Genomic DNA, 25,704 nt, shown 5'->3' on the forward strand with positions numbered 1-25,704 from the left:
ATTCCTAATAATTCATTAACCATTAATAATTATTTCATTCATTTTTGGAAAAATGGTAGCTATCCTATTGTGAACAATAAATCAGTAAATTTGTAGCACTTTTTACGAAAACAAGCAGACAACTGTAGTCTTGCCTTTTTTTGGTACTACTAATTGGAACTAGTTATGCGTAGTTTTCCTTCAGACGCATCTAACTTACATGTTACTATAAACGAGGGGTTGTCGTCAGTTTTAGTCAAAGTCCATGTCTCTCAGGCGAATGTGAATACTGGAACTGAATAGGTTCTATATTATCCCAGATTCCATCGTCGCGACAAGTATTTGAGTGGAGAAGTATGTTTAGAGAGTAGAAAGACCGGTTATCAGTTAGCATACCAGCTCTAGTATCTCAACATCAATATTAGTGTTGGTGAATCTGATTCATGAATCTGAATGAATAATTAAACTGAATGAATGATTCTGAATCTGAATGTCAAAGATTCATGAATCCTCAAAGATTCATAATTTTACACATCTGTTATCGCATCTGCATAACTGTTAACGCATCTCGTGTTGTTCATAGCGACGTCATAGCGGCTAAAAAATCCCTATCTACAGTACCGCATCAAGTAAATTGCATTGAACTTTCACACACAATTCCCGCATAGCCAAAAAGATGGTTTTCTTCGCGGATCATCCTGCTAACAACCTGCAAAAAAACTTCATAAAAAATCTTTGAGGATTCATAGGATCAATAAGGATCAAGAGACTTTATAAGCTGAAGAAGAAGAAAAACTTTATAAAACCGATGAAAATTACGAATGAATCCAAATTATCAGAATCGATGTGCAACATCACGAAACTTGTAGAATACAAAGTATCCTTGGGAAATCAATTAAATTATTATATAGCACTAGTGGGAAAGTAAGTCAATTATACAAAATGAAAGATCGTTTACGCGGTGCAATGAGAAGAAAAATATTTTTTTAATGTAAACAATTTTGGGGTCTTTACATAGGAGATTAAATATCCCCATCCAAACAAATTAATAAAAAGAGACACCTATATCAATTCGTTCGTGCCGTGTAAACGAAACTTTATTAGCTCCACTCCGCTTTGACATTGGCAACAGCGCAAATTTTCAAAATGGCTGCTAGTGTTTTCCAGAGTTAAAAAAGTTTTGCAAGTGATAGAAAAAATCGAAGATTTTTATGTGTCTCTGAAGCGTAAAGCATCGACTTTTGGTGATTTAGGACTTGTTATCATAGACCAGTGATGATAAGCAACAAAATATGCCAATCGCGTGCCTTTTCTTGTTCGTAATTCTATGCTTGCAGGCTGTGCAGCCAGCAGCAATGTGTGTAGGAGCATAAATCGGTAAATAGAAATCAAAGCGATCAGTTCTTTTAGCGGAGTGAATATACAAAAGGTGTTATTCCTTGCAGTTGCATCATCCGGTTCGGGACGAAAGTGCGCGGAAACTGTATGAATCGTGTGCTGGTGAATCCTTCAGTACGAAAGGATACCAGGTGTATGGGAATAACCATACCTATAACGCAGCAGCGGGAACAATCTTGGATTAAACAGCAGAAGTTTTATTGTTGGTGTTTGATCGCTCTCTGAATGATTTGAGGGCTTGGCATATTAGAACGATCGCATTACATATAGAGGTACATGAACAGAACAGCAGACAGGCAGGATGGCATGTTATCCGTGGCCGTGGTTGAATCAGCTTCAGCAACCCACGCTGAAAGCTTTTTGTTTTATGAATAATGCGAAAATATCTGTGGAAGTGCGGGATCAGTTCACAAATTGGATCAAGTCACAAATTTTCAATACACCAGCCTATACCAACGATCAGCAGGCGAACTACGAACTAAATGCGGCTAAATTTCTCAACCAACTACTCAGAAAGTTGAACCGGATGGCGGCGAATTATTCTGGTGACGTTAGTCATGAACTGAACAAGTCGGTCTGCATGATCGTAGAGCTCTTCGCAAACAACCCGGTCCAACTCTACCAGCAACTGTTGGAGTGTATGGAAGGACAATGCATTGCCTACCCGTACAAGTGCATATATCTAGCTGATATGGAGGAGGCAGAGGTACTCGAAACACTCCACCGTCTGCGGATTATGGTACACAAACACGAAAACGACAACGCAGACATGAAAAAGGAACACGAATATCTGGCACATGAAATGAAAGAGTTGCAGGAATTTCGATCGCAACTCAATATGATACTAAATGAGGAGATACAAATGAACAGAGGATATCAAATCGCACAACGCCAAGATAAACTAAATGATAATCTACATACGCTCTGGAGGAAACGATCAGCGTTGATCAATGAATTCCGGCACACAATACTCATGACAGCCCAGTTGCAAGACAAGGTCCTGAATAAATATCTTTCGCAATGGAAAATTAATCAAAGGCTTACTGGTAGCGCTGCGTCAGCAATGGCTGAAAGCAATCTGTACACCATTCAGCTATGGTGCGAAAGTCTACTAGAGATCATATCGAACACGAAGGTACAGTTAACACATGTCATCAACACACAATTGGAAGGATGTATGAATCTGATGGAAGCCCCAGATCTAATGACAGCGATGAAGGATGTAACTAGCTTGTATGAGACGCTAATTTTCAACTCATTTATCGTCGAAAAACAACCGCCACAAATTTTGAAAATGAACACGCGATTCGATACAACCGTGCGCCTGCTCTTGGGCAACGCGTTGAATATCGATACGAACCAACCGCAAGTGACAGTGTCGATCATTTCCGAGTATCAAGCGCAGGAAATTCAGTCTACAAAAAAAGCTACTAATTGCACTGCAGGTGAATTCATTAACTACAAAGGTCGTATGGAGTACAAGGAAGGCACCAGGCTGTGGTCAGCCAGATTCAACGATATTCGCCTTACCAAGATAAATCGGAAGAAGCAACCTAAGCAATACGTAATGGATGAGAAGTTTGCTTTATTATTTCAGTTCATCGTAACTGCAGAGCAATGTGGTCTCGTCCTTCCAGTATGGACTATATCATGTCCCGTTGTAGTAATCGTACATGGATGCCAGATGCAACGAGGTTATGCAAACATAATCTGGGATAATGCGTTTGCTAAAATCAATCGTACTCCGTTCAGTGTTCCAGACACTGTGTGTTGGAACTGGTTAGCCGATGTACTCAGCTTGCAGCTCAATGGCAACAGCGATCACTCCTTGACAGCGGATCAGAAATATTTCCTTTGCGAAAAGGCTCTTGGGTGCAACCAACCGTTTCCGATACCCAACGATCTCACCATCAGGTGGTCCCAGTTCTGCCAAGAAATGTTGCCTGGTCGTAATCATACATTTTGGGAATGGTTTTACATGGTGATGAAGCTGACAAGGGAGCACCTTCAAAAACTGTGGTTTGACGGGAGAATCATCGGTTTCATACAAAAGAAACAGGCTGATAAATATTTGACCAACTGTCATCCTGGCACCTTCTTATTGCGTTTTTCCGACTCAGTGCTTGGCGGTATCACGATCGCGTTTGTGCATGAAGCCAACGATGGTCATCATGAGATACTGCACATTCAACCTTTTACGGCATATGATTTGTCCATTCGCTCGTTGACTGATCGTATTCTGGATTATGATGAACTGTCTCATCTATACCCATACATACCGAAGCACGTGGCGTTTCAACGACTGAAGAAGAAAAGTGTGCGACCTCAAGATACAAATTATGTTGCAACGGAACTGCGGGCCAATCTGATGTTCCCTAGTGACAGTACGCCTGACAGCCAATTGTGCAACAACCAGCTGTCCGCTGCGAGCGAATACACCTGTTCGGGCATCGATCAGCTGTCTTTTTTTGAGCTGCAAGACTTTGCCTTGTTTTCGCAGGATTTCGAATAAAGAAGGTAGGTTCAAAGATATATGGTTTTATTTTGCTACGACACGCTTCAAAATTTACTTTCTAGAAAATATTTTTTTTTTATTTACAGTTTAGACTAGCAATGTTACAATGCGTCAAGCAGTAGCAGCTAGCTACTAACTCGAACTTAGGAATACGTAGCTGAACTACTATTCACATTTCGTGCACAGCCATCATCAGTCGTCAAGCTGAAATTTATGTTTTATTCTGTAATTTTATTTTTTTAAGTTTTTAATTTCATCGCAGTACGATTTTTACAATTTCTGGAAACGTTTTGATTGTGTTCCGTCTCATTAAAAAAATCCAAAAATGTTACGAGATATTTGAAAAATGATTTCTACACAGTACATCACTCAGGTATAATTTAGTAATTCAAAACAATACACCGTGATCGTGAATGATGCAAAAAATGAAGGCATTTAAAAATTGCGATATTTGCGTTGAAAGTTTGAACTTTATTGCTAATGCTGTGCCAAAAAAAATTAATATGAAACATATTAATATTTTACAGTTTTGTTCATTCGCGTATTGGCAAATGAAGAAGGGATTTTACGGTAGTCGAGTTCAACACAATTTTAATGCCAGTTGTAGGAGATTACAGTTGAAATTGCTTCTGAACCGTGGGTGGTATCGCACAGATACACTGTGCCATTTTTATTAAATCTTCTTATATTCTGAACATCAAGCTTAAAATTCATCCTTGTGTAAATTTGAATCATGACAGAATATGCTTTTTGCGAAATCAGTAAGAGTGCGTACGGATTCAGCAGGGGAATGTGAATGTATTCTTTAATGATCAAATAAAAATGTCTTTTGATTTGATTTGATTTGAAGGTTTGATTTGACTATCTATGATGATTGTTTTGATTATGACGCATTTATCCAACGTGTGAAGCGAATGTGAAATCAGTGAAATTAAGTACAATAAACGCAAAATATGTGTTCAAAATTAAAATTTGAACAAAATAGTTGCTTTTGGATTAGTGAGAACAATTAAGCTGAAGAATAATAATTCGATGAGCTGTTGCCACAACATTCATATTCTAATGGGACAAGTGTTCTGAAGAAACCTGTGCAACAACAATAAATGCGGTCCCTGAAAAATAACAACACACTCTTTCTGATAACGAGCTAATGCGTACCGCGTTTCAGAGTGCTTAATCTTTCTGAATGATAAACACTGTGCATCGCAGTGAAAATAACGACAACACTACCACCATGTGCCATATCGTTTTATATGGCATCCATCGCATTGTGGTTGCATTCAGACAAAAGCAGCTAGGTACGGATTAAACAACCATCAGGGTTGATTTTTTTAACATTTAGCCTTGACTTAAAACTTCTGCTCATAATGTCGTCTATAATAGCTGTTGCAGAAAGGCTTTATTAGCAGTCGAATTGGCGGGTGGATCTTCCCAAAGAATAATTTCGAAAAGATCCATTTAAAACTTGCCATACTTTTTCAAACATACATATTTTCATTGATTTGTAGAAAGTTTATTTTTCAACTCTGTTTTTTTTGGGTTCTTAATTAACACATAAACCTTTAATAGGAAAATTGTTGATGCAGTGCATTGTTTCATTCAATTCGTTGATTAATTATGAACAAAAGCTTAACTATGAACTTTTCTTATTAAACCGAAAAAGCTACATAGTCATAGTATAAAATTTGTTTGAAGCAAAAGGTTTAGTTATGATAACTGAAGTATGAGTATAACTATAAGTATGAGTAAGTATGAGTGAAGTAAAAACTATTTGAGATGATATAAGATAAGATGAGTGAAGTGAAAGCTATTGGAGATGACATTGATACACGGCCTTTAAAAGCACCATCGTTATATAATTGTTCCTTCAGCAATAAGATTGTTATACATATCATTAAGACACTAAGGTTCTATAAAATACCAAGATGTCTACTGTAATCTGCCCTGGCCTAACTCTGGCCTAGAGAGCATTCAGAAGCATCCTACGTTATTTCTCGGGTTCAGCAAAGGATGCAATACTTGGACAGAACAAGACGGGCCAAATGTTGTAGGACTATATAAGAGGAAGGCGCTTTCTAGGCATTCATTGTAGACCAAAGTACGTTATGTTTTTATCATCATGATTCATTAATGATAGATGAACAATATGCACTAGCTGACCTCTATATTTCATATGGAAATTCACATACAATTGCACAATATCAATAATAATGTGTCGTCTCTCGATTGCTTTCATAAACCATTTCCCAAGAGATAAATAACCCATCACCGATGAGTACATTATAATGCACATTCAAACAATAATATTCGTAATTGCGAAACCAAGAACCGCACCACTATCATCCCTATGCCGGAAAACCTTATAAAGACACCAAAGGAATTAGGTTATTTATCTGCATTATGTCACACAGCTTCATACAATTTTTTTAAAGCAATAGAACATGTTTTATGTCTAGGTTTTTCTTGTTGAAGTGGATTCTGAAAACAGAAAGAAACAGAACATGTGTCTTCCGTGGTTAGAAATTCTCTTCCAAAGCACGTATTCATAAAGAACGTTGAATTTGTTGCGTCAGAAAAAGAACAAAAATATGAAATTGTTAGATAAATTTAATGCAGAATGTACATGCTTAGCTTTATGTAAAAAAGGAAATATTTTAGGATTTGCATAAGAAACAAAGTGTTTAGTTACCGTACATTCATTTGCTGTGAGTTTTTATTTGTCTGTTCGCTTGTTTGTTTATTTGTTGTTGTTTTTGCAACACATCATGTAAGAGCTTACATTAATTTGGCACTTATTCCTGTGATGCGCTTAATAATTTCAACAATTTATGTAGATCTGTTTGTATCCGACAGATACAAGATACAATCATGGTAAAAGCTGTGGGTGTATTATCAATGGCAGAGCGTTTCGGTTTGGGTATATACGTAAGATAAGCCGAATGTTTTTGATTTCGTAGGCGTGCTTTTGATTTGCTGTGGTAGAAAAACAAAACCGAACTGGTTAATGAGTGGTGCAGCTCAGTGAACCTTTATTATCGTAAGGTTTATGAATTATGCATACTATCTCTAATATAGTGATTTTATATTTCATAAATACACAGTTAAACGTACCACCTTTAAGATACGAAATTCATGTATTTATCATTAATTGATTTTATGTTCTAATTAAGTGACAATATTTGTTTCATGATTAACAATAATTATATATTATTGTAGATCACGAAGTTTGGACAGTATTAATTTAATTTTTGTGTGTTTAGATGCATCAACATCTCTCTTGTTGGTTTAACGACCCTTTTAGGTCATGCCGGCCATTTTTTGCCTTCATTTTACGACTCATTTTACGATGTAGCCGGATAGTCACTCCTTGCTACGGAGGGACGGTCCAGATAGGATTTGATACCCGGTCCTGTCGTGTGGAACCGGTGCCGTTTATCACATACATCACCGGCGCCCTATATATCCAGCATGTCAGCATCTCGCACACAAATTGGAAAACCGGAATTTGCAAATTAAAAATGTTGAAAAAGACCCAACAAACGGTAACTGAATACCTTGCTCAAATCAACTCAAATGATTCATGTTTCGGTCGATAAACACAATACAATTCGCTTTTAATCTGTGCTGCGACAGGCCGTTTCCTCAATTCCGCAAAATGTCTAATGAGTGTGATGCTATTATGCACCGGTGGTGGGACCAAACACTTTTATACCATACATACTACACTGCAAATGCTGGTACTAACGTGTGTGCGAGTGCTTGCCATCAACTTCCGATGTGCAGTAAAAACCTACCTGGTGCAGCGATGGCGGAAACGAAGTTTTGAGATTGTTTCGGTCCAGAAGATGAATTTGCATTCATCAGGCTCATACTAGCAAGAAAAATACGATGCGTTGTGATACACGTGCATACTTCTAACTTTGGTGTTATCCGATACGAAAAGGGTTCATGTTGTCCACTACCGGGAGCAGGCATGCGAGGGAAATAGGATCCAGAAACGACAGATGACGTACAGAAGTCGGATTGGATTCTAGCGATAAATGGGCATGCAGTGAATAAGTAATGGCATGACACATACGCTTCTCCATTTTTCGTCCATCCAGCATCGCAAATTGGGTGTTGCAAATGTTCATTGTCAGTGTTTCAGTTTGGTACGTGGTATCTGCGTCTGGTTGATGTTCAATTTATGTGAAGCAAACCAAAGTTTTTGATGTTGCAATAATGCGTACAACTGATATTTTGTGCTACAATTTTATATACATATATATACGAAAGCTTCTAATTGGTAATATTATGTTATTGCAATATTTGTACAAGGGATTAATCCGGGATATATAAATATTTTCATTCCTTTTTTATTTTTCAGTGAATAGTGATTTCTTTATACAGTTTCACATGTTTTCGCACGACTTTCATATTAAAGAATATACATATGTATAAAATCGTGAGCGATTACGATTCTTTTCAAATTGGTTTACGTGTTGGTAACGATCGTTTAGTCACCTGCTATATACTGCTTCATCAATACTATTCATCATGTAACTAACATACCAATGTTAATGTTTCAATGTTTGGTAATGCAATAGTAATAAAGGAAGAAACCAAATATTTCAAATGAAATGCAATACGTTGCAGCAGCTTTTGTGCGAGATTTTATGTACTCCATTTATTTCAATGCATATCTTGTGTTATCTACCGTTGATAAGAATATAAACCTGATATGAAAAGTAGTTGATACATTTAGATCAATGTAAATAGATCCAACAAAAGGAACAAAAGCATGGAATAGTATCGCATAACCTTTTCCCCCCTGGTCCAGTTATTTGAACAGTGTTGTGTGGTTCGCTTGTTTTTTATTCTCTTTTTTACTTTACCTTTGTATTGTTATGTCGAGTTAGACTTGATTATTCGGAATTTGTTTATCGTGCTCTGGGATATTAAAAGCTGTGTTTTGATAACTTTGGCTATTGGTTCAAAAAATCATGAAATATAACTTAAACAATCTCCAGCCACATATGTTTAGTTGATTGAGATCAGAAAATGCGAATGCGAAAGTTCGATACGATATCCGGTTACATAAAATCAATCCAAACTCGCAACTGATCATCAATATTCAATGTTGAATTAAGGAAAATAACTGAATTATGACGTCCAAATTATTGATTTATTATTCGGTTGTTGTGCACCAGGTAACAAACATGGGAGGTTACCTCTTTTATCCAGTTTTACTCGAATACTTATATTTTGTTGTAAAAAAAAGAATGTGCTGTTTTAAGTAGATTTTTTAACGATTTGCACAAATTTTGAAACATATACAATTAGTTGTTTTTTACGATTTTATAAATACTCCAGCGTAGTTGCTAACTTTTTATAAGAGAAAATTCCATGTTTCTATTTAGGATCTGTATAAAATTAATGAACGCTTGTTCATGCCTACAGTTTGATTGCCCAGAATAAAATTTAAACCTAGTTTCATTGTAGTTTAACATTGTAGTTTTTGTTGCGTACATCAGTTTATGCCATGAACTGATAATATTGTGTATACTAAAACTCCCAACTATCAGCACAAAAAACACACACATAAGGGTTTGCAGTTGAACAGCCAAACAAAAGGATCTGGGTGAAAGTCACAGAAAACTACCTCCATATAAATGGTATGTGTGTGTGTTGATTTTTTTTGCTCTGTTCTGTCGCTCCACCAAACATAATTTGCAAAGGCGGACGAACAAAAACTTGAATAAAGTTTGTGCCTTGTTGAGCATTTATGAGGTGAATGAGAGTGACGAAAAACGCATATAACAGAACGGTGCTAGGTGCATAACCTGCAAAAAGAACCGAAAACTAAATCAACCACCGCTGGGGTTGGGAAAGTGAATGGAAAACACAGCTAAGCGTGCATCAGAAGTCCGGTCTCATGAATTTGTTTTCCACTACTTGTCGTCATGTTTGACGAATTGCGAAGGAAAGCTGGAAAACAAATGTGAAGCGCGGAAATGAAAATTGGACAAAGTTTTCACGATGCCGTCATGTTTTTAACCATCTCGCTTTATCAGACGCAATCCGTTTCTCTCTACTACGTCCAAACATTACCTTTTTTTTGTTTTCGTCATTCCTTTCTCTACGATCTACAGCTTTTGTTAAAGGTTTTGCATCTTTCATCTGTTGGTTTTTTTATATTCGAGTTCAGTTACGATAGGTTTAGGAGTTAGCGTTGTAGTAAGCTTCAAAACGGATCGAATAAAAGAACAGGAAAGCGTAAACAAGGGAACAATAGGGCTTCCCGACAATAGATTACTTGAGGTGAGTAATACTCCTTTGGCAGACAATCACAAACAATCATGCACAACAGAAGAAGAAATGTGCTGGAATGTAGTATAGAAATTAAAGATGAAATGTTTTACCGATTATGATTAAATTATAGTGAAACCTTTTTCGTAACGAAAACATTCTGCAACCGTGCATTTATAGAAATGTTGGCAAAACAATGAAAAAGAACACATCTTTCCTTGATAACGGAACAAAGGTGACATTTTCAAGTTACTCTTCTACTACGGTATATTACTATATAGTGCATATTCGAGTTCGCATTAGTTCCATTGAGATAAAACTACAGATATTCGCATTCCTGATATGTCAATTTGTAGTAGAGCTGCCCGGTACTGTACTATACGTGATAAATGGCGCCGACAGGGTATCTAATCGCATCCGGACCAGTCCCCCGTAGCCAAGGACTAACTATCCGGCTACGTGTTAAAAATAAGTCTAATAAGCCAGAAATGGCCAGCATGACCTTGGAGGTCATTAAGTCAAGAAGAGAGGAAGAGATACGTCAATTCACGATTACTTACTTCACGATTATTTACTTACCAGGCGGACGTAGAAACGCTGCTAGGACATTCAGACTTTACGCAAGAGATCGTCCGGTGTCATTCTAATTACATCAATAGCTCCATCGTGCATTATACAAACTCATGGAGCTCGATATTGTCGTGCCACTGTTCACCCACACGTAAGGGACCAAAAACCCTTAACAGCATTTTGATCTCGAAGATGATTAAACATTTTTCATCCGTTTTTTAATAATTTCCTTGTTTGACAGATGCATATGAATATTGGGTTGTTATATACAAAGTTCTTTGTATACTTCATTAATGGCTTTGTACAACAACTGTAATTTCTTATATTTCCAAAGTTTTTGAATTTGTTACGAATGTTAATAAAATCGGTCTCTAAATTCGTATAGCCAAATCCATCACATCAGATACCTTATAGGTTGCTTCATCGTGCAATCGAAATCTTCACGACGACTAGTCGGAGGCAACGTAGCCTAGTCTGCGCAAAGTTAAACGCGCTACTGCCAATACTGCTGCACTACTCCACCTAAATTTTAACCTTTTCTTTGCTGTGTGGACAGTTTGTGCACCGTTTCGAATCTTCCTTGCTGACACTGCAAAACTTAGATATTAGGCCAGCTATATGTGGTTTTCCTTCAGCAGGGGAAATGAGAAAGATCTGGAAAAGATTTTAAACCACTCCCTTCATTTGAAGATACGTCCCAGTACCGCTAAGCCATTACAGCCTCGAGAGTGTTACATTGTTATATGATGGTGAGATCATCGGACAGTATAAGAGTGGCTCCTTCATTGACTAGATCATATAGTCATGATCATTAACTGGTCAGGTAAAATCTAAAGTCATCCAATCCATCAATTTAAAAATTAATTTTATTTTATCTTAATTTTTACACTTCGTTTATGTTTCCAGTTTGACAAAAAATATAGCTTCATTGTCGAATGCACAATTATTTCGCTTTGGGGAAATAATGCTCACCATATCTATATGGTGGATCGGCGGTGCATGATTTAATGGGAATGTTTGAAATAATGTACCATTTAGGTCAATACACTGTACGTCACAGGTGGTAAAGAGACAAAACGTACAACCAGAAACATTGTGAAATTTCAGCACGTATAATGTGAAACGTATTTCGAAGTCAGAAACCGGAAATAGCGGATGGTATCAAAAGCCATTAGTGTATTGAAATTGGATCGGGATGATGAAATAATTGAACGTGCAATTGAATGTTCGACCGAGAAGAGGTTTTAGTCTGGTAGTTTCGCACGATTGAGACAGCTGTGCAATAATGAGTCGGTTGGATACGGAACAGAATTGGGTGCGATTGGTATCGGTGGTTTTCCGTTAGCTATAATTACGATCGATCAAAGCGTTAAAGAATTAGAATGTCAATGAATTGCACGAATGGTGCATGTGATAACAGTGTTTGAAACGTTTCATACATATTTGAAAACTCTGCGCGGGAAATGATTCCAAACACGATAAGAAACCCGAAACAGCGCTCAAAACGAACAACGATCGGGTGTTTTTTTTGTTTTTTTAGGGCTGTCTTTATTTGCTGTATGGATACAGCACATAGTTTATACGCGACAAGTTTAATATTGTTTGTTTTTATTAAAATTATTGACACATGTCAGACATTTTATACAAAATATTGAGCTGTTGAGCAGTTCTGAACAAAAATTCTAATGTGAAATGTTTTTAAACATTTTGCTCAATGCATTTAACATGCAAAACAATATCAAACGAGCTTATGCACATTGCGTACCTTTCAGGCAAAATGATTCCCGACAGCAGCAAAATTATATTTTTCAGTCCTTCCTGCTCAAAACCACTCAAGCTTGTCATCTAGCTTAAACTCTTTTGACTCTTGTTGGATTATTTTGCCTGTTTTGCCAAAGATGTACAAGAGATGCGAACAACGTATCCGCTTTGTCTCTGAACGGTTTTAGGTGAAGTCTCCATTTTTCTTCTTTTTTTGCGCCTTTTCCATTAGGGGGATACTATCAAAACAACAATGCAAATGAGATTATATACAGTGTATCGTCCATGTTTGCTTTCATTCCCGTACTGGTACATTTCCCTGGCATTCTAAACTGGATATCCAACCGTAATGAGTTTGTTGTGCAGTGTCGCTTAGGTTTCTTAGTGTTTTGAACCGTCTCCATCTACTTCCTGTTGATTATGGTAAAGGATTCGGGAGAAGGATGCGAAGTGTGGTGAAGAATATGAAAACGATAGTACCGGACAAGGCTCTGTTTCAATCGGAGGAATCCGAATCTACACGTGCAAGTCTATTCCATCGTTCATCATTTTCATCGTTTAAGTGATCATCGCTACTCACAAGATGAGCTGTACATTGCATTGGAGTGATTTTGTGTTTTCCTCATTTTCAGTTCGCTATGTTTTTACCACCACATCGAACTATCCAACTGAATAGACTAGATTTCCTCTTCCATTCAAAGAACATATGAGCATTGACTTGTCACGACAGTGTTGAATGGAGAGGAATGGTGGTTTGTATATTGTTTTTTTTTTAATAAACAATGATATTCGAAATACTTCTTTTTGTTTTTAAAGAAAATTAAAGCATAAATATAAAAAATAAAATATAAGTAAAATAAATAAAAAAAACAACATTACTTAAACATAAATGCATGTAATTGCATATATTTGCATAAAATTCACCTTAACTGGGAAACATTTTATTGTGTTTTATGGTCAGATTTTTATCGTTGTGGTGTTTTGTTTGTCTAGTAATTCAGTATTGTCTAGTAATCAGCTAAGACTGTAGATCTTGTCTTTCTGAAAAAAAGATAACTCGTGTCATCACGAGTGGGTGACTCTCTATCGGAGACCCTGCCATACAGGACAGTGTGAGTTCATCTTAAGTTTTGTGTTGTTAATATATACACTTTATTGTCTTTAGTTTACAAATATTGCGTAAGTTTAAAGAGTATTAAGAGCCCATGCTACTATCCACATTTCTACTATGCTAGTGATCGATGATATGATTGCATCGTTTTTTTTTGCCAGAACGTTCGCGTATCTTGTCAATATTTAACGTTAGTTTTGAGGACTAAAACTAAACTAAGTTTTAGAACTAAGCCACGAAATAGTTTGGCAACGAAATAGTTTGGAATGTAGACCATGGAATCCAGCTGGAAATACGTTTTTGAAAACGAAACCGTAGTTGGGCTATTGATATTGATGATTAAGCAGCCATAATGTAGGATAACCTCCTTGATTTTTTGTTCATTCGGAGTTTATTTCGATTGTTGTTGTCCATTCAAAAAAATGTCATGCCATCCTCCTTCGTTTGTCTTTCACCAGCTGTCTTGGTTAGCATCTTCCTGTCGTGTACGAATCAGAGTGTTTTATCAGTTTTGGATAACGTCCATGCCTCAGAGGCATATGTGAGTCTTGGAACTAAATAGGTTTTAGTCTCAGCGTAGATCATTGGGACATGTGTTTTGAATGAAAAGTTTCATCGATCTCTAAAAATATCGGTTGGCAACCAGTACAGTTGCCAAGTATCTGAAATTGTATCCAGCTCTAGTATCTCAACAACAATTTCATTGTCGGTGCTGATGTTTGACCCAAGATACCTAAGTAAAAACATCAAAATCGTCACCTACATTACTCTTTCGTATGTTGATATGCTTTAGTAGGGCCGCTGGAGGTGTCTTTTGGTTTCTACCTCCTGATATTTGAGATATTTTTATGTCTGCCCAATCCTCTGGTAATCATCGGCAACTTAGAAGAGTCGTATACTTATGATGGCTATATCAACAGTCTATGGAAGGTAAATGGTTCTGAGAATTTTTCATCGACCATCACTTGGCATGTCGGCAATGCAGCTTTTACCGGCCTATCAGTTTTTTTTATTTTATCAGGCGCTACAACGGCTTCGCTGTCTTGAGCGCCGTCGCCTGCCAGTCCATTATCTCAGTCTTTCTGGCGTACGCGTCTATGTCATCTCTCCATCGCACTTTGGACGACCTAAAAGGACCTTACGGGCTAGATCGCCCGGTGCCATTCAAATGATATGATCCAAATGACATGACATGACCATGACAAAGTCTATGTCGTAGAGGCGTCCAGAGAACTTTCCATCCACCATCATATGACGTGTGACGTTGGTCATTGTCATTCGTATAGTAAGCTAAGCTTAGTCGGGATTCCAAACGAGCTCATTGCTTCGTACAGTTTTACCCTGGCTATGAACTTCTGAATTCCTGATTTCTTGAAGTTCCCGCACCTGCTGTTCCTCCCAGTGCTGTTTCGATTAGCGATAAACTTTTTTCTCTTTGCGTCTGAGTCGTGTACATTCATCTCCGCATGTCCACGGTCTAACGCGCTACATTGCCCAGATTGTTGACCTGCTCGAGCACGTCGCGAAGACTTGGCCAGGTCGCCAATTCGTTTCCAAAAAACTCGATCTAGGGCTGCAGTCCTCCATCCACGACTGTATCCGATCTAAAAAAGGTTCGACTCCACCTGATTGTGCCAACGAGCTGCCTGTGCTCCTCGACGTCTTATGGCGAACGCGTGGTTGATGACTACCTTCGCGGAGGGGCATGAGTCCGGTATCCTCATCACGTGCCCCAGGCATCCTCATCACATGAACAATGCGTCTTTGATTTTCGCTGCTCACGCTGTCACGATCGCAGCAAGTTAGCTGAACTCCTCTAAGACCTCGAGATCGGCACCGTCAACTGATACTCTGCTTCCGAGTCGGGCTCTCCATCGATCACGGTCAGAGCCTCCGGCAAGAAGCAGGTACTTTGTCTTCGTCGTATTAATCCTCAATCCAATGCTAGCGAGCGGTTTAACCAGGTATATTAAATGTTGTAGCGAGTGCTGCCATGCCTGTTATGCACACCACACTCCAGCCATCGAATATCTTGTAGAGCTACGAAGTCCATGTCCAGTGTGATTATTGCGTTATCTAGTTGCTTCAAAGATCCGGCTCAATACAGAGTGTGTACGTTGCATAAGCCTATAAAAATCGTAGTTCATGCCCATAATAGGTGTCGCTTACTGTTAAGTCCGTTTCAAAAGTATCTTGAGCATTTTTAGACATTAATTAAACTTGAGGCAGTGCAGGCCCTGCGTTTTGTAACAATAAATTGTTCGAAAAGTGAAGACGTTAAATTTGATTGATCTCGCGTTATTCCAATTTACTATCAGTTAAGAAGTATAAGTTAATAAAAATACAATAAGTTGGCAATTTATTTAATTTATTAAATAATTATATTACATACACCTCTGGTACCTACTAGAGTATCAGTGCAGTATGCTATTCCGGCTGTAAAGAATTCGCCTTTTCGCGAATTCACCAGACCAGCCAAGCCGTATCAAGACTTTTTTTACCTTGTAGACGGATAGTCAGTCCTTGCTACGGTGAGATTTTCCGGATGGGATTCCATACCCGGTCTGGTCGTGCGAAACCTGCGTCGTTTATCACATTCAGCACCGGGTTGCTCCAAAAATTCGGTTTTGGATATTAAATAACGAAACCACCAAAACAAAAACCAAAAAACACCTGCATTAATTCATTAGATCGATACACACAGTGAAACATGGGCGGTTCGGTGGTGCATGTGATAAACGGCGCCAGTCCACACGGCCGGACCGGGTTTCAAATCCCATCCGGACCGTCCCCCCCTAGCAAGGCCTGACTATCCGGCTACGTGGTAAAATAAGTCTAGTAAGCCAGAAATGGCCGGCGTGACCTGTAAGGTGGTCGTTAAGCCAAGAAGAAGAAGACACAGTGAAACCAATTGAAAATAATAATGTGCTAATGATAACCTACATTAGATATTAGAGAGTGACATCATTGTTTACAATTTCACGCATGACAAGATTGGGTGGTTTAGTACAAAAAATGAAAGATACTATATTTGAATAAATTATTCAAACATATAATCTTTCTCAACTGCAATACAATATAATCATTATTCCATTTGTTTGTTGTGTGGTATGTGTCATAGAGTAAGTAAGATGTTTGCCTTTTGCTTTAAATTAAACACGACACATAAATACTCCGTATGCTACAAAACGGGTCTGCTTTTCCGGAGAGTCTCAAATTATTTTCACTGTTCCAAAGATCGTACAAGACGTCGCAAGTGCCTAAAGTGAAACATTTCTGTTGTATGGTTGGTTTGATCTAGCTCAGTTGAATTACAGCTGTCGCAATGGTAACATTGAACGGGTCGTTTTTAATTCGTTCGCAACTTAAACGAGTAATAGTAGCGTCAATTGTTGTTAGTGTGCTTGTATATTTTGGTGTAGTGCTGTTTATTGACAAAAATGTAACGAAACCAATAGCAGAAGTAAATCGAGATCGATTGTTACATCTACGCGAGGCATGTGAACGCACCAATAATGCTGGAAGTACGTCTTGCTGGAAGCACGTCTTGCAGACAAAATTGCATTGCATTTCATTACTACTACCATTTTTTGTAGAATATACAATCGAAACATCTTTCTACATCCATGTGAAAAACGAGAGCCTATTATACTGCTTGGTGTTCAAGTCCGGTACCACCACCTGGTTCTATAACATCAATCGATGGGCTGGTTATAGTGAAGAAACAATACTGGATGATAAAACGGACAACTTTATGCTGGCACGCCAAAAGTACCCTTGGGAGAATCCACGCGTGCTGCTTACTAGTATGAAAAACACCTACTCCTTCATCGTGGTGCGCGATCCCTTTGAACGGCTGATTAGTGCCTACGAGGAACGTTTACTTGGACAATTGCACCCGTACTTTACAAGTCTGTCCCATCATATCTACAAACGATACCATGACGATGGTAATGAGTACGGTATTCCTTCGTTTCAAGACTTTGCCCGATATGTGGTAGACGAAGCAAGGAGCGAACAGCCGTCCGATCTTCATTGGCGACCGATAAATGATTTGTGTACGCCGTGCTTGGCTCGATACGACTCGATCATAAAAATGGAAACGTTCGGGCAAGACTTAGCGTACCTGGCGAATCGTACTCAGTTGCAAGACAAAATTAAAACGGTGCACATGAATCATTCGCGTCGCGATCCACTCATACGGTTGATAGAAAAATATTTTTCACAACTGACCAAACAACAATACGAAGATCTTTACGAAGTTTATCGAATAGATTTTGAATTGTTCCAATACTCACCGGATAAGTATCTTAAGTTTATCAAACAAACATAATAAATTGTAATATTGGTGTAGCGGTTCAATAAACAATGCGAGATTTTCGTTGTTAACTGATTTTTTTTTATTACGATGTTGTCGTAAGAGTCCTACACCATTTTAACAATATATGCAGTTGTAATCGTTCGCCAAATCGTAAGCCAAAGGAAGTTGGTAATGAAGTAACATGTTTGATGTATGGGACCTACATTGAAACAATGACTGTTACTGTTTCTGCAGTTTAATTTGTTTCCTTGTAAGCTAAACTTGATGTTCCATAACTGTCGAAAGCTAAATGTTGCTGTACGCGTTGGCGATCGTGTTGAAATGATATTATGTTCAGTAAACTAAATGAGTAATCAGAAGTATAAAAATAGCAAACGTGTTATAATTATTGTTAATAAATTTAGGTTTCAATACAATTTTAAATCATTCAGTGTCGATTTCGGAAAATATGTAAAATAAAGAAATTATTTCGTGTTGTGCTAATTTAAACTTACACTGTTGAGTCATGCTTTACAGATATTTAACTTACTTAAGAATTTTTATTTTATTTTTCAATTGCGTTAAACATAAAAATTAGTTCTTTTTATTTTTCGTATTATTGATCATATTTTTGCTCCGTTCAAATAATAAAAAATACACCTACATAAATTATTGTGTCTCATTACATAGGCAAATTAAAATTGATCATTAGTAATTTACGTTAACGCTTTCGGTATTTGAAAATATGTTTCTGCCGAATATCCAAACAGTTCAAAATCCATCTCATAAATATTGTACAATCTGTCCATTTGCTCTTGTGTTAGCTGCGAAAAATATTTCATGGCTAGTGTGTGTACGGAATCTTTTCTCACGTGATTTATTTGTGCTAGTTTCACTATACCCTGCAAGTTGGCTTGTTTTATCATGGTTTCCACATCCTGTTGGTATGTTTCTAATTTGATTATATAGTCATATCTAGCTAGGCATGGTGTGCACAAGTTGTTGATCGGACACCAGTGAATGTCCAACGCGATCGTACCGTTATTGTACCGCACATCATCGATAATGTACTGCACAAAGTCGCGAAACGAAATAGTGCCCTTGCCCATGGGATGATAACGCTTGTAGATGGCTTGGGAAACACGCGAATAGTACGCATTCTTCATACTCACCAATCGATCCTCGAATGCACTCATTAATCGCTCGAAAGGGTGACGAACGATAATAAACGAGAAAGAATCCTTCATCGATTGCATCAACGTGAGCCGGTTTTCCTTTGGGTAAAATTTGCGTGCCAGAAACAGGTTATCGATGTGCATTATTTCGTACTCCGAATATCCTGCCCATGAGTTGAAATTGTAGAACCATGTGCTTGTTCCAGCCTTAAACACTAAGCAATAGACCAGGCTGTGATTCTTGCTGTGCAAGTAAAACGCCGGCTGAAGGTTAGTATCTAAAAAAGACATAGTTGTCGATTAGAAACGATTGATTGGTGTATAACAAAAAAACAAAATCATCATATTCCTTACGTCCTCCATTGTTCCATTTTTTACACGCTTTCGAAAGATGTGCAAGCCTCCATGAATTGATATCGGCAGTCGACCTTCCTTCGAATTGTTTGCGAATCAATTCGAAGTTTAGAAAACAAATTAGCAGAGTAATGGTTACAAAAATTCCTGCTATGCACGCCTGCACGTTAGATATGTTTAATGTGAGCAGTTGACATTTTGCACGCCTCTTTATTTTACGGAACACGTGTACGATACACGACACATCCATGATACCCAAACCTGCACTAATTACCTACGAACTGAAACTGTGCCTATCGATGCGACTGTCGTAGAACATTCAAAGGAACAGAAAGGAAGAGTACAATTCTATTTTTTCTAGACTAATCTGTCTTTCACCCGTTGGTAACATTTGTGAGCGAGTTCAACCTGTCGCTAACATGTGTACAAATAAAAAAGTTATAAATAGAGATCTATTGTTCTTTTTAATTGTTACACTAGTCTTGCATTATACTTTAATGTCTCGCACGTGTCTTCGATCATTATCAAAAGCGGTAATTCATAAAATTTTTAACACTTTTTCTTACGTCATACGAAAAGTAAACGGTTCTTGTATGAAAATTTTCTTTCTGTCTTGGCTAGTATCATCTTGTACCATGTAGGTTGCAATCGTTTATTCAATGGCGCCTTCTAAACCAGCGGATTCCAGACAGTAAAAAGACAACATTAAAATGAAGTTGTACTACGTACTGTTAGAACCGAATAACATGTATCTGTATCAGAAATTGAAATTGTTTGTTCAAATGATAGTGTTGTGATTTCCGAAGCCATTTTGTTCACTGGAGATGGTTTCATTGGATGACATCTGGGAAGTTTAATTCCGATTAAAATGCTAATAATGTGTAGTGATAGCTTTTTGGTACCAAATTTTCTTCTCCATTGATCAAGTTAGTTATTGGCGGAGTTTCTTATTCTTAAAAAATGATCTGGTTGTAGACTAATGAACTGGTTGTAATAGTATAGTATAGTAATATTGCTCAGTAGTGCTCAAAAACTCCTCATTAAATTACCTACCTCAACGCTTTGATGCATATATAAATAGTTATTGCATATTTCTTTCTGTAAAGCTAAAATTGTCGTATTGATATACAACATATCTCAAACATAACCGTCAAATTCTAAAAACGCAACGGTTATTCGCCGTTAGATGAGAAGTTCTTCAAAAGCACGCATTTCTTTACACGCTTCACCGTTCTGTGCTATGTAAAGAATTTAGAGATAATTTTATCTATGAAAAATCTCCACACACGTACAGTATGCGCAAAGATTCGAAATTTTCAAATTTCAACGACAATTTTAAATTCAATGTTCTTAGAACACGAAATATTTCCGAAATACGTTTTAGATTTGAAATATTTCCTGGCAAGAAACGAAATGCACTGTACCAATGTGCTGAATGGATTATTTCACAACTGTCTGTAATTTTTCGTGGCAGCGAGAAACATTTCGTTTTAAAAGGGTAGCTGTCAAATTATTCTAAGCGCTCACCTTGTTTCTAATAACCTTTGTGCAAACTTCGGCAATTTTCGCGTCATGTGTTTATATTGCATAGAGTTGAGTTCTATTGAATGTAAATAAAAAATGTCGATCTGAAAGGAACGAAAACCAAAATCCCCTCCCAGTGGTGTTTTCAATGGTAAGTAAAATCGCGTAATGCAAATCCTTTCCTTTGAAACAAGTTTTCGTAAAGCACACAGCCACGGAGGTGTGAATGTGTTCCGTTGGGGGGGGGGGGGGGGGGGGGATTTCCTGGAAGAAGCGTTGCAATGGAAATTAATGTGTACTGTATTCTTTCAGCGCTGGCATTGTAGTGCACAAAAACACGATGAGTGCTTCCGAGGGCCACTGGGAACCCCTAGCCGAGATTTACATGTCGCATCCACTGGTGAAGGATAAGAAAAAGAGCATTTACTGCTTGTGCAGTCGTGTATTCATCAAAAACTACTACGATGTTTACGTGTCCACCTTGGAACGTGGTGATTCGGTGCCCTTGATTCCATCGATGGATCCAGTAGCGCAAACAGAACAGTCCAATTCCCCGATAGTAGTGAAGACGTTAGAAACTAAGGGTGCAGTAGATAACTCGAACGAAACTGTACAATATTTAGCCGGTGGTGCTTCTGATGAGCTCTTGGATGTGCTGGACCGAGCAGAGGTCGACGATGTGTTTATCGAGGAACCTTTAGTAAAGCAACTAAGCTTTGGTCGTGATGGTGTGCGAAAAATGCCTTCCAAATGGGGTGACCGTGATGCGGGAACAACTAGTGACGCCAGCTGTTACTTCAGTGCCAGTGCCAGTCACTCCGATACCAACTACTGCAGTACGGACGAGCACGAACATGTGCTTTATGCGCCTGGAGGTGGATCGCAAAGCGTTACGACCAGCTTAACGACGGGCAACTCAACCGTGAGAAGTATCGTAACATCCGGACTGCACTCCAGCGACAGTGGTGCTGACCTGTCTGAACGAATTCACGAACGGAAGCTATCGCTCAAAGATGAGCTGCTTGAAAGCGGTCGAACTAACACCGATGACAATGCACACGGTTCAGGGTGTGCCGGAGCTATGACATCCGTTGCATCAATGGAACGGAATAACAGTCTTCCAGAGGCATTCGGACGGGAAGATTTACACGATGCATGGGAAACGTACTGGAGTAAGCATGGCGAAGCAATAATATGGGCGTCTTGGATTGAAAAGTACAGCGACTATATCAATCCAGAGTACTTAGAACCGGGAGATACTGGCCAGGCCACTGGTACCAATACGCCCCATGACAAAAGTGAAGCTACTCCGGGAACTGCGACGGAGGTGGATAAAGACTTTTCGTTCGATAACGATGCAATAACGGCAACCAGTATGGAAATAGTGGTGTCAGCCTGTTCGCCCCATCCCTACACAAAATCAACTTACCAAATGGCACATTGGCCATTGCCCTTCGGTGAAGGCGCAGCGGGCAGCAGCGGCGGCGGTGGTAGTGGTGGTGTAGATGACGTTCTTTGGTGTGCCCACCGTTCAGGTAGCTGCGAAAACGAAGCTCTCCTAAGTCCACGGTGTGATTCGGTCACATCGAGCATACCACTTACCGTAGGCACTACGGATTCCATGACCAACGTCACGCGAATGACAATTTCAAGTTACGATTTTTGTAGCTCGAAGGTTAGCTCGGAAAGCTCAAACCTTTCGGCAAGTCTTAGTTCGGAGATTTCAAACGAAAGCTCGAACAGTTCCGATATGCTCGAAACGGAATATCTGGTCGGTGCGAATCAAGCGGCCGGAGCACCGATACCACCGGACGAAGAGGCCGCGATGGATGGTGAGCAATATTGGCAAATATTGTGGCAACAACACTTCCAAGAGCTGTACGCCAAACAGTACCATCATTTCATGGCGGAAAACGCACAAGACGAGCAGACAGCGGGTTGCGGTGAGCGAAGCACAAACTCCAGGTACCATAAACGAAAGCGCCACAGCAATAATGGGGCCAGTGGTGGTGATACCCGTTCCTATCAGTTCCACCAGTCGGAACTGCTGCTGCCGGAAATGGTAGCGGAAATGCGTTTGTCGCAAGCCGAAGAAACGACGGAGCCTAAGGATGGAAACGACGACACACGCAACAAGGACACCAAGGATGCAAAAACGGCGGAATCGATCGAAGATCTATCGACAGAGCTGCAATCGTACGGTTTACCAACGGCATTCGGTAAACCATCCCAAACACCGTCAGGCGACGGAGGTGAAGACAGACCACCGAACGAAAAACCTATCAATCTGAAACGCAGTCACGAGAGTGACAATGAGGAAACACCTAAAGAACGCTTGAAGGCTGCGTTTGAGCTGATGGGATACTGCTTCTCAGATCCAGCAAATGAGACAGAATCAATCATAAACTTGTCCGGCGAGGTAGTGTACCGGAAGAAGCACATTCGGCTGCACAATCGTGTGCTGAAAATGAAACATCATAAGCCGAAGCATACATACTTCGATGACGATGGGAACGAACTACAGATGACTAGCGGCATCGACAAGACCGATTCGGCGGGCCCGGAAGCACTGCTCCTTCACACCTCTTCCGACGACGATGAAACTAATCCGGGAACAGTGGGCAGAGCAAGTGTACGATCGAGCACGATCCTAGAGTACAACCAAGTGCCGGTTGCTATCGGAAAGGAAGGTGTGGATTTGCTTGACGGTGGTGATGGACAAGAAACGACGGTGGTGGATACCCCGGCAGCTGGTTCCAGCGAAAGTGGATGCGCCGTGTCAACTAGCACGAAAAAAGAGAAGAAGAAGAAGCGCAAAACCAAATTCGTGGCCAGCCTTCCGGCCGATATTGCCAACGATCGATCACTGCTGAAGTACTGGTATAAGCGGTTCTCTCTATTTTCGCTTTTTGATTCGGGTATTCGACTTGATCGGGAATCATGGTTTTCGGTCACACCGGAAAAGGTGGCAGCACATACGGCCGAACGGTGCCGTTCCGATTTAATCATCGACGCATTCTGTGGGTGCGGGGGCAATGCGATACAGTTTGCTTTTAGCTGTCAAAAGGTGATCGCGATCGATATAGACCCTCGTAAGATTGAAATGGCCAAACACAACGCCTCGGTATATGGTGTGGCAGATCGTATAGAGTTCATCGTTGGAGACTTTATGCAGCTGGCCGATCGAATGCAGGCGGATGTAGTGTTCCTATCGCCCCCGTGGGGTGGTCCAGGATATCTGAAGGAAGAAGTGTACGATCTGGAGCAGTCGTTGCTACCCGTACCGGCCACGCAGCTGATGCAAGCTGCCCAACGTGTGAGTAAAAGCATCGCTCTGTACTTACCGCGCAACTCGAACACGCAGCAACTGACAATGCTGGCTGGACCTAATGGGGCCGTTGAAATCGAACAGAACTTCCTCGACCGTAAACTAATCGCACTGACCGCATACTATGGAGATTTGATCAACGAATAGACGGATTACCGTCGGTTACCCTTCCGGCATTTGCATTTGTTTACGTATGGAATGGGCCACAAACACCAAGCGCAACACCGACCGTAAGAAAGAGCATTAAAAAGCACAGATGCGTAATATATGACTGCATTCCGCCATTTTTAAAACAAGCTACTGTTAATGATTAATTTTGAGACGCAACACGAAAAACAAAGTCCCAGTACCCAGGCAACGCACAAAGGCGGACATTATTTTCGCTAAATAGTAATGCAGAAATCGTTCGGTTCCGGAATAACCTGATGGCAATTTAAAGTAGTGTTGTGACACAATATAATAGCGTCGATGTAACTGAAGATGATAATTTTGTTTAACACCAAACGTTCAATATGCTACACTGTGGCGACGAACTGTGTAGATCGGTTTGTTGTCGGCTAAGAGATGTTCTATATTGCTGCGATCTTCGTATCCTGTTTGCGATGTCGCACATGCCTAGCCTATTTTCATTAGGACAATCTTAAGTGTGTAGGTATTTGACGAACCGCTAAAATGTGTTAGAACGCGTTTTTAGATGGATTGTGTTTGCTTCCGTTAGGACGAATAGTAAGGTTTAGACGTTTGTGTTCGTGTTTAAATTTTCCTTCAATCGTTAGGAAACAATAGTTTTTAAAACCAATTTACTTTTCGGTGTGTTGATCATGGAAATAAGATTTTGTAAGTGTAAGAAATGAGCGCTAAAGGTAATTAATTAACACTATAAATTAAAATGAGCAAAACTAGAGGAACTTAAAGAAATTTATCATAAACGATAATAAAATATAATTAATTTCAACATTGTGCGTGTTCTGTGTGTTCGATATAACGATGAAAAACAGTAATGATGTGATGTACTGGTAATTCTTGTTTCCATAATTTTACGCATCGTATCGAATGGTCGTGATTTCACAGGTGAAGCATCGTGTCTCTTGATGATTGCCATGTGAAGGAAGTTCATGTTCAAGGTCGATACTCTCTTGTTGATTTCGAAACAGGTTTTAACTCATGACAGGTACGGGAAGCCGTTTGGGAATTTTACGAAAAGAATGTATACTTGTTGTATTCGTCTGTAACTGCCTCAAGTGTACGGAGAGGATCTGCTGCATGTGTGGAAAGCTGATTTTGAGTAAAAAACTGCATGTACTGAAGCCGCTACTTTAATATCCGTCGCAATTTGTTGATGGGTGGTAACGAACACGATATCCCCGGAGGACGTTTGGATCAATGTACTGTAATCGATTA

The 25,704-nt window shown here is 39.3% G+C and overlaps 3 protein-coding genes across 4 annotated transcripts; all 3 read left to right on the forward strand.

Annotated features, from left to right (window-relative positions):
* The first annotated feature begins 75 nt into the window (after positions 1–75).
* On the forward strand, positions 76–4,223 carry LOC125772347 (signal transducer and transcription activator-like). Of its 2 annotated transcripts, XM_049443957.1 has the most exons (3): positions 76–1,356; positions 1,425–3,894; positions 3,979–4,223. In XM_049443957.1, the coding sequence occupies exon 2, from the start codon at positions 1,679–1,681 to the stop codon at positions 3,887–3,889; it is 2,211 nt and encodes a 736-aa protein (XP_049299914.1). In that variant the 5' UTR covers positions 76–1,356; positions 1,425–1,678; the 3' UTR covers positions 3,890–3,894; positions 3,979–4,223. The 2 variants fall into 2 exon arrangements, with proteins under 2 accessions (XP_049299914.1, XP_049299913.1); XM_049443956.1 differs by having other exon boundaries at positions 76–3,894.
* Positions 4,224–16,496: 12,273 nt separating this feature from the next.
* LOC125769917 (carbohydrate sulfotransferase 11-like) lies at positions 16,497–18,031 on the forward strand. The gene has a single exon (XM_049438971.1). The coding sequence runs from the start codon at positions 16,948–16,950 to the stop codon at positions 17,953–17,955; it is 1,008 nt and encodes a 335-aa protein (XP_049294928.1). The 5' UTR covers positions 16,497–16,947; the 3' UTR covers positions 17,956–18,031.
* A 2,975-nt stretch (positions 18,032–21,006) lies between these two features.
* Positions 21,007–25,258, forward strand: LOC125772342 (trimethylguanosine synthase). The gene is made up of 2 exons (XM_049443950.1): positions 21,007–21,126; positions 21,288–25,258. Exon 2 carries the CDS (start codon positions 21,316–21,318, stop codon positions 24,448–24,450), a length of 3,135 nt encoding a protein of 1,044 aa, XP_049299907.1. The 5' UTR covers positions 21,007–21,126; positions 21,288–21,315; the 3' UTR covers positions 24,451–25,258.
* Positions 25,259–25,704: the final 446 nt, after the last annotated feature.

This window comes from Anopheles funestus, chromosome 3RL, assembly GCF_943734845.2.
Source record: "Anopheles funestus chromosome 3RL, idAnoFuneDA-416_04, whole genome shotgun sequence".
Classification (NCBI taxonomy): domain Eukaryota; kingdom Metazoa; phylum Arthropoda; class Insecta; order Diptera; family Culicidae; genus Anopheles; species Anopheles funestus.

Coding starts and splice junctions, on each gene's coding strand:
- LOC125772342 (XM_049443950.1), top strand. CDS start 21,316: ATGAGTGCTTCCGAGGGCCACTGGGAACCCCTAGCCGAGATTTACATG.
- LOC125772347 (XM_049443956.1), top strand. CDS start 1,679: ATGGCATGTTATCCGTGGCCGTGGTTGAATCAGCTTCAGCAACCCACG.
- LOC125769917 (XM_049438971.1), top strand. CDS start 16,948: ATGGTAACATTGAACGGGTCGTTTTTAATTCGTTCGCAACTTAAACGA.